Below are 18,174 nucleotides of genomic sequence, written 5' to 3' on the forward strand. Positions count from 1 at the left end.
TCAGCTGATCAATCTTACAAGATGGCTGATATTTGATTAATTATGACACGCCCCCACGTGCGAATGGCAGCGGCTGGTGTCAGCTCATGGATTCCCTCCCCTACTGTGGAAAGTCTGTGGTGAAAGACGGCAACTCCATTAGCAAATGTGAAAGACTCGACAGGAACAGCTAAGAATACCCCGCGAGAATCCAAACGGCGGCGGCACCCGGTCCTTTAGCATATGGAGGGAATTCAGGAAACCGTGTTAGGACCATATGGTCGGTTTGGGTCCATATCTGTTCTAGCTGCCCCCCTACACGGCTGACCTTATGGCAGGTGCATGAGAAATGTGGACATTCAATAGAGTTTCTCTCTCTCTCTCTCTGTGTGTGTGTGTGTGTGTGTGTGTGTGTGTGTGTGTGTGTGTGTGTGTGTGTGTGTGTGTGTGTGTGATGAGTACATGTTGGGATGACAGAAAGAGAGGTAAACACAAACAAACTGGCTGATTTCCATGGAAACCCGTTAGCCCATGTGCCACAGTGACACGTGGCCCTGCCCGGTCTGACCTTCCGCTCACAGCCACGGTGATGAAGGGATGAGACAAGTCGCACAACCCCTTAGGCTGAGAAAACACGTTGAAAGCCACCAAAGATCCTGCAGCATTGCCCAGCCCAGGCAGCGCTGCTTTATAAAAGGCGGAGAGCACGCAGGTCAAACTGGTGAAAGCAGCAAACACCGTTGAGCCAAGCGAACGCGTTCCTAGCGTGTCACGGTGCGTCTGCATTACTAATGACCCGTCTGCTTGCATGAGAATTAAAAGGCTGGTGGAAGGACGGGTTATTTTTTTATTGTGCAGAGTGGAAGTCGGCTTAGAAGAAGTCTTCAGGGGTTAGACTGCTCCCATTTGGCTGGAGGGAAGGCACTGCAGAGCCTCCTCTTTAGCCAGAGCCCAGAGTGCACCGTGGATATCCAGAGAGGGTGAACACGCTGCAGGAAACCAAAACGTCTGAATTAACACACGGTTTACAGAGGGAGAGGACCTTTTCTGGAAACGGCATGACATCTTCATCTCTGCAACAACATTCCCTTCGCGGTTTATGACATTTCTTGTTGTTAATATAAGAAAACAACATTTTAAAATTACAATGGCAAATCAGCAAAACGAGCTAGCTTAAATTATTTTTCATGTCTCTTAACAACGTTTCTAACGTCTAGCTGTTGCTGATCATGAGATAGACGAGAGGATAATTCTGTCTGGATGTGGACAGGAGATTCAATTTTACATCATTAATAAAATGTCTTATTAATGCATAAACCTTCTCCTCTGTATCATGTTGTCCTAGGTTCATAGCCAATCAGTTCATGCTATCGGTAATCTTAGCAGTAGCTCAGGACGTAGAGCGGGTTGTCCAGTGATCGGAGGGTTGTAGGGTCGATTCTGGTTTAGGCCGCGGTTCGGTCCGAGGAACGATGGGCAGTGACTCACGGTGTGGGCTCAAACATCGGAACACATTATTCAATTCAATTCAATTCAAGTTTATTTATATGGCGCCAAATCACGACAAGAGTCGTCTCAAGGACCTTCACACAGTAAACATTCGAATACAGGTCAGTTCATTAAGACGAACAGAATAAAGTTTCTTATATAAGGAACCCAGCAGGTTGCATCGAGTCACTGACTAGTGTCAGAGTCTTTACAGCAATCCTCATACTAAGCAAGCATTTAGCGACAGTAGAAAGGAAAACTCCCTTTTAACAGGAAGAAACCTCCAGAGGATCCTGGCTCAGTATAAGCAGCCATCCTCCACGACTCTCTCTCTCTCTCTCACACACACACACGCGCGCGCACACACACACACACACGCACACGCGCGCGCACACACACACACGCGCACACGCGCGCACACACACACACACACACACACACGCACGCACGCACGCACGAGATAAACTTTATTGTATTTATCCTAGTGAATCTATAATTAAACGGGTAAACTAGTAGTAGCACATTCAACGTCAAAGAGAGTAAAATGTTATTATCAGGAGAGGGAGAATGTTTAAGTGGTTAGCAGCAGTGTGCTAGACGATGGCCCCCTCCATGAGGCCACCACAGCTCAGTGGTACAGTCCCACTTTGTCTGAGAATGCCGCCTACATGCCTAATACGTTTGCAACACATGGCAAACTTTTGTTTCCATTATTGCACAGCCTCTATGTTCAGGATGAAACCGTGGCTCCAAATTCTTCCAGCAGAGTTCTGAATCGACTAATCCTCGAATCCGGGAACAGAAAACTGCTGCAAGCTGAGCACCAGACTTTTAAATGCACCTTTCACTCTCAGAAAATAAACCCCGACATCAAACATGAGCACTTCACACCTCATAGCCAGTGAAACTCTATTAACTGTTATTTAATTAACATTGTTTGAATCCTATCAAAAGGAGACTCTGGTCCACTGACTGCTGAATGGAAATTAACCCTGTGCACTGAACGCCGGATCAAACAACGCCCCCAGATTACATCTTCCCAGTCAGCACCACACAGCAAGATTTTAGGATTTCAGCGTCATTTGTTCCGTTTCTTTAATCTGGTGGATGAGAAAGAAAGCATAGAACAGTCAGATGATTGAAGAATATTTTAAAGTTGTGTCAGGCTTTAACAAAAATGTGTGTCATATATTGACCCATTAAAGGGGTACTAGAACAACCTATTTTTACATCTGGAAATGATTCTTTGAGACTTTTTATAGCATTTTAAACTTAGTTAAGGCTCACAATGACCCATGAGCCCATATAAATGGCTAAACACAACCCTGTAACATAGCCCTATAATGGAAACTCAGCCACGACATTAATAATAAATAAGCTGCATGCTGATTGGCCAGTTTATACCGATTGCTCTACGACGCTGCCTGAAGCTAGGTACAGCTGTTTACCGTATCCAGATAACTCAATAGGGAAGCTATGAATCTATCTGATACATTTGGACATCCCCAGTAGATCCTGGAACGCTACAGGTGTACACAAACATTCTTCTTATTTTCCTCTTGTTCAACAAGAGCCTTCACTTTTTCCCCCTATGTCGTATGAGTATATAGCAGAAGTTTGAAAGTGACAGGTGAAAAGGGCGAGGGGGAAGTTAGTGTACCCTGGTGCCTTGTTATTTTATTTTACTCATAATTTATTACCTTTTACTTGAGCTGTCTTTTGTGAGAGCAAAGTCATTTTCGTTGTACACCTGTGCAATTACAATAAATTATGTTGAATCTTGACATTAGCAGTAGCTCAGGGTAGCATTGGCCTGTGGTTAGCATCATCACAACCAATGTTTAAATATTGCCAACATAGAAGTGGGTTGGGACGTGCTAATTTAAGGGTGTGTCAAAGCTTATGACATGTTAAACCAGCTTTTCTCAGAACGAACTGTTTCTCCATGGTCATTACAATATTACTAATTTACTTTTCTGCCTGTGTGTTGGGGTTTACCCCGGGGGACAAGAGGGTAGCTTCCTTGCGCCTTCGGGTCGGGGAACGGGTCCTGACTGTTGTTTGTGCTTATGGGCCAAATATCAGTTCAGAGTACCCACCCTTGTTGGAGTTCCTGGGACGAGTGCTAGATAGTGCTCCATCAGGGGACTCCATTGTCCTGCTGGGGGACTTCAATGCTCACATGGGCAATGACAGCTTGACCTGGAGGGGTGTGATTGGGAGGAACGGCCCACCTAATCTGAACTCGAGCGGTGTTTTGTTATTGGACTTCTGTGCAAGCCGCAGTTTGGCCATAACGAACACCATGTTCGAACATAAGGATGCCCACCGGTACACTTGGTACCAGGGCAGCCTAGGTCACAGGTCGATGATAGATTTTGTAGTCGTATCATCTGACCTGCGGCCGTATGTTTTGGACACCCGAGTGAAGAGAGGGGCGGAGCTGTCAACTGATCACCACCTGGTGGTGAGTTGGATCAGATGGCAAGGGAACATGCCGCGTAGACCTGGCAGACCCAAACGCATAGTGAGGGTCTGCTGGGAACGCCTGGCAGAAGAAACTGTCAAGACGGTCTTCAACTCCCACCTCCGGCAGAGCTTTGACCACGTCCCGAGAGCAGTGGGGGACATTGAGTCCGAGTGGGCCTTGTTCCACTCTGCGATTGTCGAGGCGGCTGTTGCTAGCTGTGGTCGTAAGGTGGCTGGTGCCAGTCGTGGTGGCAACCCCCGTACCCGCTGGTGGACACCAGAGGTTCGGGGAGCCGTCAGGCTGAAGAAGGAGGCCTACAGGGCGTGGCTGGTCTGTGGGTCTCCGGAGGCAGCAGACAGGTACCGGATAGCCAAGCGGGGTGCAGCAGTGGCAGTTGCCGAGGCAAAATCTCGGGCGTGGGAGGAGTTTGGTGAGGCCATGGAGAAAGACTATCGATCGGCTCCAAAGAGGTTCTGGCAAACTGTCCGGCGCCTCAGGAGAGGAAGGCAGCAACTCGCTCACACTGTTTACAGTGGGGATGGGGAGCTGCTGACGTCAACTGAGGCTATAGTCGGACGGTGGAAGGAATACTTTGAGGAGCTCCTCAATCCCACCAATGCGCATTCCGAGGAGGAACCAGAGCTGGGAGGCCTGGGGATGGACTGTCCGATCTCGGGGGCAGAAGTTGCTGAGGTAGTCAAACAACTACACAGCGGCGGAGCCCCGGGGGCGGATGAGGTTCGTCCTGGGTATCTCAAGGCTATGGATGTTGTAGGGCTGTCATGGTTGACACGTCTCTACAACATTGCGTGGTCATCGGGGGCAGTTCCTAGGGAGTGGCAGACCGGGGTGGTGGTCCCCATCTTTAAGAAGGGTGACCTGAGGGTGTGTTCCAACTATAGGGGGATCACACTCCTCAGCCTCCCTGGAAAGGTCTACGCCAAGGTACTGGAGAGGAGGGTCCGATCGATAGTTGAATCTCAGATAAAGGAGGAGCAATGTGGTTTTCGTCCTGGCCGTGGAACTGTGGACCAGCTCTATACCCTTGCAAGGGTGATGGAGGGGGCATGGGAGTTTGCCCAACCAATCCACATGTGCTTTGTGGATTTGGAGAAGGCTTATGACCGTGTCCCCAGGGGCACCCTGTGGGGGACGCTCCAGGAGTATGGGGTGGGTGGCTTTCTGTTAAGGGCCATTCAGTCCCTTTACCAGAGGAGCGTGAGTTTGGTCCGCATAGCCGGTAGTAAGTCGGACCTGTTCCCAGTGAGGGTTGGACTCCGCCAGGGCTGCCCTTTGTCACCGGTTCTGTTCATCACTTTTATGGACAGAATTTCTAGACGCAGCCGTGGTGTGGAGTGTGTCGAGTTTGGTGGCAGGAGAATCTCGTCTCTGCTTTTTGCGGATGATGTGGTCCTCCTAGCTTCATCCAGCTCTGACCTTCAGCTCTTGCTGGGTAGGTTCGCGGCCGAATGTGAAGCGGCTGGGATGAGGATCAGCACCTCCAAATCTGAGACCATGGTTCTCGACCGGAAAAGGGTGGCTTGCCACCTCCGGGTCGGGGGAGAGGTCCTACCTCAAGTGGAGGAGTTTAAGTATCTCGGGGTCTTGTTCACGAGTGAGGGTAGGAGGGATTGGGAGATCGACAGGCGGATTGGTTCGGCGTCTGCAGTGATGCGGACGCTGAGCCGATCTGTCGTGGGGAAGAGGGAGCTGAGCCAGAAAGCCAGGCTCTCGATTTACCGGTCGATCTACGTCCCAATCCTCACCTATGGTCATGAGCTTTGGGTAATGACCGAAAGAACGAGATCGCGGATACAAGCGGCCGAAATGAGTTTCCTCCGTAGGGTGGCCGGGCTCAGCCTTAGAGATAGGGTGAGGAGCTCGGACATTCGGGAGGGACTCGGAGTAGAACCGCTGCTCCTCCGGATCGAAAGGAGTCAGTTGAGGTGGTTTGGGCATCTGGTCAGGATGCCTCCTGGACGCCTCCCCGGGGAGGTGTTTCGGGCATGTCCTGCCGGCAGAAGGCCCCCGGGTCGACCCAGGACACGTTGGAGAGGTTACATCTCCAATCTGGTCCGGGAACGCCTTGGGGTCCTGCCGGAGGAGCTGGTGGACAAGGCCGGGGAGAGGACGGCCTGGAGCTCCCTAATTGGTATGCTGCCCCCGCGACCCGGACCCGTATAAGCGGAGGAAGACGAAGACGAAGACGAAGACTTTGGAAAGCTGGTTGGAAATAGCACAGACTATTTGGTATGCTACATAAAACTGCCTATATTCAACAAGAACACAGTAAATGTGGTTTTCAACTCTAGGACACCTTTAATGCCAAATGTATCTTATTTAATACATATCAGACCTGCGTCTCTACTGAATCTTCTTTATCTGCCCCCTGGTGCAAGATCGAAGTACTGCTCGAGATAAGTGGAAATTATATTTTGTTATTCCTGTTGTAATATTGTATATCCACCTAATTCTATGTTTTCTGTAATTATTATGGGGGATGACTCCATTTAAAAATAAATCTAATTAATCAAATGCTTTGTAATTAATTAATCTTGATTAATCACATTTTAATCATTCCAAGACAACTTGCTCCAAAGCCATTTTTATTGAAAATAATTTTAGTGAGGCAAAGAATCAAACATGGCCATAGACAATAATATGATTGGACAATCTTTAAAATTTTTTTTTTTTTAAATAAAAACAGAAATGTGTGTGTTTATCAACATTAGCCTATAAATAGATCAGTGTTTTGAAAGAAGAAAATAATTTTCTGGTTTATATTTTATGTATCAGGCTCTAAAGGGCTGACTAAAATGACTGGTTAAGTAAATTTGTTGTTGCTGTTCTGTGTAGGAGCTTTCTTGCCAGATGGTCATTGATTACTATGATTTAGGTGCTGATGTACACAACCACACCCAAGACTCATTACACAACCCGTGTTCAGATCAGCTGAGCGCTTCCCTCTTTGGCATTTAACTGACATTCTTGTTAATCCTTCAAAGGGAACGAGAGCGTTTCACTGAGGTAGAAAGCCGGTGATTGTGTGTGTGTGTGTGTGTGTGTGTGTGTGGACACATACAATTATAGCAGGATGTAAAATCTATTGTTGCATTATTCATTACAAAGATCTGACTGATTGTGTTTTCTACGACAATGTGGCAAAGAATGGCGCAGCCATGTTTATCAATGAGGACACAACAGCGTTGTTTGTGGGTCTGTACGTGATAAAGGGCAGGAGATAATTACAGGTGCACACACCAGCCAACCTCTGAAGGAAATGCTATGAAGGAGCATGCTGCCGTGCTTTTTATGAAGCTGCTGTGTGACACCTTACGGACTCCGTGGGAAGCTTTAGAAGGAATGTGATTGAAGGATGACATTCAGTTTGTCTTCCGTGAAATTTGAAGATAAACCTGCTGAACTTTACTCTCCGTAAGAAAAGACACTCAGAAATGCTGCGGTGGCATAAAAACACAAACCCTCATGACTGGTCTGATGGAAAAGCACCACACACCACACTTTACGACAAGCATTTGCAACAAACTGGAAGAATCTATGAAAAGCCAACTGTAGGCTCACAATCCGGCTCATTAACATAAGCTCCTGATGCCACTGTACAAAAAGGAAAATGGAATAGATAAAGAAATAATCAGCAAATAACCAAATTTTACTTTATCCTGTGTGACTGCCAGTGTTGGGAGTAACGCCGTTTAAGTATAACGGCGTTTCTAACGGCGTTCTTTTATAGGTAACGGAATAATCTAATTAATTACTTTTCCCGCCGTTGCAACGCCGTTACCGTTACTAGGGACGGAACGTTGTGCGTTACTATGTGCTTGTCGAACGTTGAGCAGCAGTGTGAGGATTTCTGACCGCCACACTTCAGCTGCAGCCAGGGAGAGAGAGGTGTCGGTAACGCACTTACAAACACCATGATGACTGGCCGGGTGGGCGGAGACCCTCACGGTCTCAGTCACTGCTGCTGTAGACACAACGGGAATAACTCCGTTTACCGCGTTAATAAAAAATCTTTCTTTCTGTAACAAGCAAACTAATTAATTACGTCCTCTTTTATCAAAACGACGTTCCTGTTACTGGTAAGAAAATGCGTGCGTTAAGCAGCGCGGTGTGTTGAAGCTGTCATCAGCTGATCAGGAGCTACTCATCAGCTGATCAGGAGCTAAAGAGGCAGATGTTTAAGAGCATCACAGCCGTGAAGAACGAGGAAGACGTGATGAATAGTCTACGGCTGCAGACTCCCCGCAGATTTGTTGCTGCAGCAGCGAATCTGCGGGTCTGCAGCCGTGCCCTTAGCGTGACAGCGGGACGTCCCGAAGGTCCGCTCACCTGCCGCTCAGACGTCCTGATCACCTTCCTAGATCATCCAGCTGTAACCTGTTCCTGATCATGTCTTTAGCCCCGCTGTAACACTGATGCATAAGTCTCAGACGTCATGGAGCTCAGGTGTTATCAGAACTACCTGTGTGTGTTTACCACCCAGCTTCAGCTCTTCTGTGGTTGGGTCTGACCCACGTTAGTAAATGTAAGTCCTCCATCAGATCTGTGCCTCTTCTAGTGTCATTTTAAAGGATATTTATTTATTTATTTATTTATTTATTTATTTAACCATTACTAGATTACCAGCAACAGAAATGCTACTAAAAACACACAATTATGTGAAGCTGGGAAAAATTAGAATGCTGTGCAAAATTACATTTATTTCTGTAATTTAACTAGACCGAGATACCATTTAAAGGCTCGGGAACCTTTACAGGTGTTTCTATTTGCAATTTTAAATTTTAGCTGATTGGGTTTTTGTTAAATATCACACAGTGACCTTTTAATAGTCTAGATAAGTGTAATGTTCCTATTAGTAGTTCCTCGTGTTAAGTGCTTATTTATTTAAATTATTCAGGTTTATATAAAACATTTGGACTTACATTTTATTATGTTCAGTCATTAGTCATTTATATTTTACTATTGTAGTAATTCTTGCATTCTTGAATGAAAAAAGTAACTAAGTAGTTACTTTTGTTGGTAATTAGTTACTTTTATGATCTTGTAACTCAGTTAGTAACTGAGTTACTTTTTTGACAAAGTAATTAGTAACTATAACTAATTACTTTTTTAAAGTAACGTTCCCAACACTGGTGACTGCGGTTTTATTTTTTGGTCTAACTTTATCGGACAGCCTGCTGCTCGCTGAAGATTTAGCTACAGTCAAAATGTACTCTGCCTCTCTCTACATGTACAGTACATCTAATATATACGCACACATCACTATAAAGCTATATTATTAATATAAAAGCAATGTGATATCATTCGGCTGCTGTAAAGATTATTTAATAGTTGTATTTTAATTTAATTTCCTAAATATTTGTTATATAATTGATAATTTGTTAGACTGGAGTTAAAGGTTTTCATCCTGCTCACATCTCCAGCTGATTTATATGTTTTAAGAACAACGTTTGTTTTAAGCTTCATCTCAACGACGCTCAGCGATGTCAGAGAATTACCACGAGGTCTGTGGAAACCCGTAGCATCAGTAGCATCAGTAGCATCAGTAGCATCAGTAGCATCAGTAGCATCAGTCAATAGATGTTCACACGAGATCAGAAACAGGTGTGATGCTGATATTTAGATATCCACCTGACATGTTGAGTTGACTTTAGTAGAAAAAGGCTTCAGCAGCTTGACTTCAGCTCGAACAGCAATTAAAAACCTTTAGCAGGAGCCGAGCCGCCGTCAGGCTCAATAAAGTTCAAGGAAATCGAGTTGGTGGGGAGAACACGATGGTGTAATGTTAAATTACTGTGCACCCGATCATTTTATTTACCAACTGTAACAGGACAATGAGGAAAACAAGAATAAGACAATGTTAACCTTTACTCTAGTTGCAGAGAGACCATGCAGGTTCACACTGAGACAAGATATGACAGGACAGGGTGCAACATTAAAGGTACAATATGTAAAAAGTTTAGAGCGAAATAATCACAAAACAGTCAAATGTCTGATCATGTTGGAAGAAACAGATTTCCCTCTCAGTCAGCTGGAACGTTGTCAGTTTTGGACTTTTTAAAAAGCTAAAGAGGGACGCAGTCTTTGTTTAAATCTGTGAACGTGAAGGGTTGCCAAGTCTGCGCCAGCTAATGCTAATGCTCCAGCGTTAGTAATTCAACACAAGCCGCCAATAAGCTCCAGAGTTGTGGACAGTTTGCTAACAGGAGTGACCCAGAAGTTATTTCTTTGACCCCTAAGAAGCAGAGGTGTGGACTCGAGTCACATGACTTGGACTCGAGTCAGACTTGAGTCATTATTTTAATGACTTCTGATGACTTGATAAAGTGTATAAAGACATATGACTTGACTCGGACTTGACCGCCAATGACTTGCGACTCGAATCGACTTGCATCCGTTGACTTGATGATGACTTGAGCATATTTGATATTTTAGCACAAAAGTGGCACGACATGGACAAAAATCATAAATCGTTCCGGGCTTGATTTACTGATGAATGCAGCAGCACTTAGTTTCAGTTCAATCAATCAATCAATCAATCAATCAATCAATCAATCAATCAATCAAAGCTTTATATATAAAGCGCCTTCTGCCACCCTGTCGGTACATGAGAAAAGTTAAATATGATGAATAAATCAAAAATAAAAGCAATTCAAATATTACAAAAAAAGGTAAAACATTCTAGTAGAAGACAAACGGGTAAAACAAGAGATAGAGAGACCGATGAAAACAGGGAAATAAAATCAACATAAAAGAGGGCCAAATTCAAACATGTTCAGCGAACGCCAAACGGAGGAGGTGGGTTTTTAGGCGACTCTTAAAGGCTGGCAGAGATGGGGACAGCCTAACTGAGGGTGGCAGCTGGTTCCAGAGTGACGGTGCTAGGACTGAGAAAGCCCGGTCCCCGCGAGTACGACACCTAGAAGGAGGGACAGCGAGCAGGCCTTGGTCAGAGGAGCACAGAGCGCGTGATGGGGAGTGTCTGTTCAGGAGTGTGGCTAGATAGGGTGGAGCACCACCCTGGAAGAAATGATAAACAAAGACGAGGAGTTTAAAGTGTGAACGATAACAGACCGGAAGCCAGTGCAGGGAGGCCAGAACCGGACTGATGTGGTCCCGTTTCCTGATCCAAGTCAGGAACCTGGCTGTGCTGTTCTGCACAACCTGTAGGCGACGCAGTGATGACTGACACAGTCCAGCATAGAGAGAGCTGCAGTAATCAAGCCTAGAAATTACAAAAGCATGGAGTACCCGCTCCAGGTGGGCTCTCGGCAGCATAGGCTTGATTTTTGCAAGGCGTCTCAGATGAAAGAAACTGGACCGGATCACAGAGTTGATGTGAGCATCAAATTTAAGTCCAGCGTCAATTTTCACCCCCAGACTGGTGACAACTGGTTTTGAGTAGAGTTAATAATGCTTTATTAATTCAAAAACAATAATTTAGGGTATCTAATCAAATCAATGTGCCAGGAGGCTGAGCCATAGCACAGTCAAGTGCATCTAATATCAGATCTTTAAAATACAACTTCTACAATTTACCGCAATTGAAGTTACTTGAGGTTTTAGTCACACATCTTAATACCAACCAGTCAACAAACGGCAACGGTGACATGGTGAAGTAAACAGTCTTATAAACACGGGACTGAATTAGAGTAAATGCACACGGACGGGCAGACGCGGAAAAACATGGCGGAGTGGCAAGAACTAGTATGGCAGAGGTTGGTAAATACAGACATTTGTATGATTCAGTTCTCAGAGATCACCGTGATCAACATGTTGTTAATAATTCTTGGAGAGAAATAGCTCGCACTGTCGGAAAAGACGACGACGCTGTTAAAATGCTGGAATGCCATGTTGTAAACAGTAATTTTTACTTCTACTATGGTGTAGTGTTGGATGCATGCCGTAGAGCTCCATGCTGCCCCCTACAGTTTGGGAGAATATTGGCTCACCGCAGAGACAAGCCGCACGAACCATAAACGCTGCGAGTTGTGAAGCGCGTTCCATCCGCGAGCCGCATCACCGCGCGGAAAGTGAATGCGTCAAGCATAAACCAAGCTTTAGATCCAGATGGAGGCTTTTTTTGGCCAGGCGTTGTCCAGTGAGCTACCTAGCTGGTGAGATATTAACTACTCATTAATTGGACAGAATGGATCAATTAATACATGTTTGAAGTATAAGACGAAGCCTTTATAATAATTAAAGTTGATAAAACTGTATTGATGACTGAACTTGGTAGACCTGGGCAGAGATGATTGGTTTCATGATCGGTTCTTCTTCTGATGCCTCATCCATGCCAAAATTATTGATCACCCTTCCCGGCTCAGTCCCCCAGATAACCCTGCTGCCATAATGCACCCTACATATTTGATATAGGAAGCTATTTTTAAGACTCGGGTCTTTCAGCTGTATGAAAAATTGAAAAGAACTGGAGGAGGGAGGGAGTGAGAGACGAACAGGAGGGGGCAAGAAAAGGAGAGGACGGAGGGTGGCGGAAAGAGGGAGGGAGACAAGGATTTACTGTAAGAGAGACAAATGTCAGAGGAAAGGGGAGGCGGAGGGATGGCCACGTGGGAGGAAAAAAGATCGGCGATGGAAAGAAAAAGAGAGGTGGTAAGTGAGGGGAGCAGTACAGCGATGACCTTTTGTTGCCTTTGCTCGCTCAAACAACACGACCGCCTGTCACAACAGTACAGGCTGATGCTGCGATGTGGTGGTTGCGGAGAGAAGCCGAGTCACCAGCCTAACAAGGCGTTCAAGTCCAGCTCATCCAAAAACATCAAACCAGTAGGACATGTGCTCTTTAGTCATGAAGAGGGCTTCATCTCCGCTGCTGTCCAACACCCACTCCACAGACCAAACTCACGAGCATACGCACCCTCTTGGTGAGCTGAGTGTCCATCATGAAGTTGTGCACATGCTTCTCAGCCTTGGTCAGCTCCAGCTTCCTGGCTACCACGGCAACCACCAGAGCCGTGCAACCCGCGCCCTGGAGGGGAGAAGGGAGGAGAAAACAGTCGGTCAGCGCAGTAGCATTACATCAATGGATATGGGGGGGGGGGTCTCAATTATTAAAGGATGCCAGGGCAAATACGAGGACTGGAGCTGAATGACAGAAGGGGGAGTGAGCAGGAGAGGAGGGGATTAGGAGGGGAAAGCTCTGTTCCAGATTTCTTCATGTTGAGGAGCGAGCCACGACTATTTTCTCTTCCACTCCATCTGGTGCGAGATGCCTCCCATAACGCTTCTATATGCAGATGAAAAATTCGGCTCTCATAGGTAAAAAAAGGGAAAAATAGAAGATTGACACCAACAAATTTCATTTAATTATATGCCGTCGATCTGAATTACACGGTGTCAGTCTTCTCCGCTCACCGGAGACTCCGGGCCTGCAGGACGTGTAAAAGTGTAAAACACAGACCGGTTTGTCTGTATTCCAGCTCAGCCCACGTGGGACGTGTGGGAAAGTCATTTGGGGACAGAGTGACGGCAGTCCCTCAACCAGAAAGGCGCGCTCGGGAGGAGAAGAGGAGCAGGAACGCAAGGAGGGAGACGGACTTAATTAACTTTCAGATTAGACTGTTTTGAATGAAGCGGCTGAGTTTTCACAGGTTCCTCTGAAGGGTGTGTGTGTGTGTGTGTGTGTGTGTGCATGTGTGTGTGTGTGATAGGAGGAGAGAAAGATGGGGAAGGCAGTGTTAATGAGGTCACATATCTCCTGATAGGCAATGCATTAAGATTAAGAGTGTTTAATGAAAGTGTACAAGTGTCTTCCTTCCTGCTTGTGAGGGCTGGCATCTCACGTGTGTGTGTGTGTGTGTGTGTGTGTGTGTGTGTGTGTGTGTGTGTGTGTGTGTGTGTGTGTGTGTGTGTGTGTGTGTGTGTGTGTGTGTGTGTGTGTGTGTGTGTAAAATAAAAGAGGTCTAAGAAGAGAAAGTTTGAGTTGAGGGAGCGTGCAACAGTCCTGAGATGTGTAGGAAGTAGCCACGCATTCGTGCACACACTTAAAAAGACACGACAAGGTTTGCCAAAAATACGTTTGGCTGGTTTCAGAGAGATGTAACGCGCAAACGCGCATTAGTGCCCACGTCTATACACTCATCCACTCTATTTGTGTTTATAAAAACTATGAATAAAATATGATGAGAGCCGAAGGAAACCCCTCTGTGCTCAAGGAAAAGTAGCCCTCAGTGCACGAGCGGTGCAATGTGTTCGAGCGCGGCGTACACGTGAGCCCTCCTCGGCCACAAACAACAGGAGACTGATTGGTTCATCAGGGTAGGAATGGTGTGCGTGTGCATGTGTGTGTGTGTGTGTGTGTGTGTGTGTGTGTCCACATCCATTAGATTTCAGCAGGGTTCCCTCTGCAATCTCCAGCGAGCGACGCAGCTGCTGATGGCTGCGCTGCTGTGATTTGTTTTAAACGCCTGTCAGGGTGTTTCCCTCGCCTTCTCCAGCACAGCACAGTCTGCCGAGCTGCCAGAAAAGAGGGAATCACCCGTCTCTGCTTGTGCAGAACAGCTACACTCTCCTCGTAACAACCTAAAGGCAGACAGCAACAGTCAGTCGTGTCAGCAATACTAATCGAGTGGAGCTAAATCATACATTTTTGCCTGGTGATTGTCTCATCTTAAGGTAAAAATATCAGATTTTTTTACAAGATAGTTAGATACGACTTTTTAAAAAAGGCTAACAGTCGCTCACGGAGGAAACAGACTAATTAACTCATGATCTCAAAATGAGCATCGCTACTAATGATGACTTCTCTCGTGTTTCATGGCCACTTGAGTTCTGTGTTTTTTCTTTTCTTACTTGAAAGTATTGTAATTACCATTCGTCTTTTTAGGGGACACGATGTGAGCTTTTTAAACATTTTAAACTTTTTAAACGTTTTAACATGTTTTTGTTCAGTTTTAACTAAATGAGGCCCATTTCTGAGCAGTAAAAACAAAATAAGTGCACCATAAAGTTCTTTTATTTTTTATTATTATTTTTTACAAATTTCTCATATTTAAAATAGAGAAAACCATGTTTTTGTAGCTTGTGACTAATTGTAATTCAATAAACAGGTCTTCCAGTGTCTTGAAACGTTTGGACACCCGCGGGAAAACCTCTGTTTAAAAAACATCTGGAGCACATTTTGGCTCACTTGATTAGCGCGATGCAAAACATATTTTATTGACTCTGAAATTGGTAAATAATACCTTTTAAAACATGATTTTCACACAAATTAAGACAGAATTTCATTAAGCATGGGTTAACTTGACACACTTTGAGCAATGGATGAGTAGCTAGACACAGTTTGACCTTTGACCCACCCTTACTAGACTCTCTTTAGCATATTTATCTAGTTTATAGATTAGGAAGCAAAAACACTAATAGTTTATCTGATAGGCTTGTATTTTCTGACTGCTGCTCTGAGTTAGTCAGGCTCAGATAAAAACACATCATGAGGACATGTGCTTACATGCAGCACATGAGCACTTATGAAATGAATAATATATGAGATGCACGTAAACACACACAAAACAGGGAGGTGGGAACACATTTACCATAAAAATACATTTTCTAAATTTCACTGACATAAACACATTTAAACTGTTTTATTTGAGATCGGTATTTAAAGGGACTTTACAGAGTTTAGAATTTTTATGCTCGCGATTGCCCCCTCAGGCCAAAAGCGTAACGGCAGCTTCAATAGTAGGCTCGTGCACGAGGCACGCATGCTGTACGTGCACACTCCTTAACGAAAATAACAGCTGAGACAGTCCCGTGTGTGTGTGTGTGTGTGTGTGTGTGTGTGTGTGTGTGTGTGTGTGTGTGTGTGTGTGTGTGTGTGTGTGTGTGTGTGTGTGTGGCCCGGAGGACAGAGGACAGGAGAACACGCAGCTAATTAATTAAATAATTTGGTTCTGTACCTTTCTCTTCAGCACAGCCGACAAAGGTTTATGATGGGTCAGTCCTCCTGCATGCTCAGATCATTCCCTTCCCTTGCTTGAAAAATTGTTCCAAAATGAAAGTTGAACCCACATCTTTTTTATCTGTGAATGCAATGCCGTTCGGCGAGTCTCAAATAAAAATTTGGGCATCTTACTGTAAAAAAATATACCATTAATGTAAAAAAGAAACTCTAAATAAACTATGTTTACATCCAGAATCAAACCCAGGTCTTCTGCATGAGAGTCAGACATCTTATTAGGTGAGCTACACTCTAGTAACATTAACAGTATCTGTAACTTTTATATCCTTGATGACAGCTGAAACGACGTCAAACCAAAGAACGGTTCGGAGTGAAAATGGCTATTTTGTTGCTAATTAGCAGGAAATATCTAGAAGAAAGTTCTACAGAAAGTAGCTAAGGGTCCTCAGAAATGTAGCTAGCTTTGTCACTAGGCGTTAGGAACAGCGACAAAGTGGCACTGCCTCTCTCTCTGCTGCTAAAGCTACGGATAGCAAATGCTACGGGCGATGCCTGAGCGTGAACGCGCATGAAGCAGCCTGCTCGACCCGAGCATCTCTCTTTTTCTGTGATTTTACAGAAAAACAGGCAATCACAGTAAAAATGCCAGGGCTCATTCTACAGGACCAGGGCATTGCAGGAGAATGTATGAAGAAGACATTTATTATTTCTATACATGTTTTGGCTGTCACACTTCCATAATGCCCCTTTAAGGACATTTTTCTTGTCATACTCAAAATCTATTAAATGAGCCAGTTTTTTCTTTGTTGAGAAACTATGTTATAAAAACAATGTTTTAAATGAAAAAGATCAATCTTCTTATATAACATAGCTAGTAAATAATGTGTTCATGCTCTAGACTTCACTACAAATGAATTAACAAGAGTAATGCATTCACATCTCTCTCTTCCACCATCCACCCCCTGACAACAACACACAACCACCCACGTGCACACACATACACCTGTAACACCCCCCAGGTAGCGTTGTGAGACTGGTGCTTTCCTTCATCTGTTGTCATAGCAACAGCAGTGAGGATTTCTCATCCAGACTCATCACATTATTCACAAACTAACATATCAAATCATGTCCTGTGTTCTGCTTTCACCCGTCACCAGAGCACAAATCCCCCGTCCTCCTCTTTATTTTATCTTCTATACAATCAGTTTTTCTGTGATCGACTTGTTTTTCTATCATCACCACAGCTCCTCCTCTGATGCTCAACAAAAATAAAACCCTCAGACCACTCTGAGGAGCACGTGTTTGTGTGTGTGACAGTGTGTGGGCATACTGGGAGTGTATGTCAAACTCTGTCAGCTCTGTGTGTGTGTGTGTGTGTGTGTGTGTGTGTGTGTGTGTGTGTGTGTGTGTGTGTGTGTGTTCAGTCGAACAGTAGGCTGAGAACTATCTGTATCCACCCAGCTGTTTTATGTCTTTTTTGTGTGCATCTGGGGTTTGTGTGTGTGTGTGTGTGTGTGTGTGTGTGTGTGTGTGTGTGTGTGTGTGTGTGTGTGTTTGCTCACACGTTTAATGGACCACAAAGAGAGGAAAGTAGGTGAGTTGGCAAGTAAAGAGGTAGGAATAGAGCAGATATTCAAGGACTGTGGGGACGAGGAATCCATCTGATTTATCCCACTGAATATTTTCTAAGATAATTATTCTCAGCGGAAGATTTTAATGAAAAATAAAAGGAGATTTGAAATATTGTTTAAAACTCGTACATGAAGCACTTTCTGAGTAGTACTCTTGAGTTTTCTACCTATCCAGCCTTTTTTAGACGGATTAAACAGTTCTGCACTTACAAACTTTTGCTTTGCATCAACAAAAGTACATGTGGTAATCTATCACCAATGAAATCAGGCAACGTTAACATTTGATGTCCTTCTACTATGTTTGATGTGGGCAGTGGTGCCCCCAAAGGGGAGCTAGGGGTGACAATTACCCCCCTTGGAAAAATTTGGCCATCCCACAGGGAGGACCACCACCTTAATGGATCACAATCATGTTTACACAAATCATAGATTCATCCTCTTTAATCAAGACGTAAATGTTAAAGCCAATAATTAAAATGTATTTAAAGGTATAGCAAAAGATGTTTCTGAATTTCAGGAAGGAACCGTCCGCTCCTCGTTTTGGAAAATGAAAAAAGTTGCATGAGAAAGAACACCCAGTTATGCTCGTTATAAGTAACCATCGGCCTTGCAGCCAACTTCTTATTCTAGCAATAATCTGAAATTAATTTCTCCAAATAATATGC

General features: G+C 44.7%; 1 protein-coding gene across 2 annotated transcripts in view; it reads right to left on the reverse strand.

Moving 5' to 3' along the window:
* The window catches only part of kcnn3 (potassium intermediate/small conductance calcium-activated channel, subfamily N, member 3), a 150,053-nt gene that overhangs the window by 26,276 nt on the left and 105,603 nt on the right, over positions 1–18,174 (reverse strand). For both annotated transcript variants that reach the window (XM_070551185.1, XM_015950418.3), the window contains exon 7: positions 12,837–12,947. In XM_070551185.1, coding sequence (XP_070407286.1) covers positions 12,837–12,947 — 111 coding nt within the window. The remainder of the gene's footprint in view (positions 1–12,836; positions 12,948–18,174) is intronic.

Source organism: Nothobranchius furzeri, chromosome 5 (assembly GCF_043380555.1).
Source record: "Nothobranchius furzeri strain GRZ-AD chromosome 5, NfurGRZ-RIMD1, whole genome shotgun sequence".
Classification (NCBI taxonomy): Eukaryota; Metazoa; Chordata; class Actinopteri; order Cyprinodontiformes; family Nothobranchiidae; genus Nothobranchius; species Nothobranchius furzeri.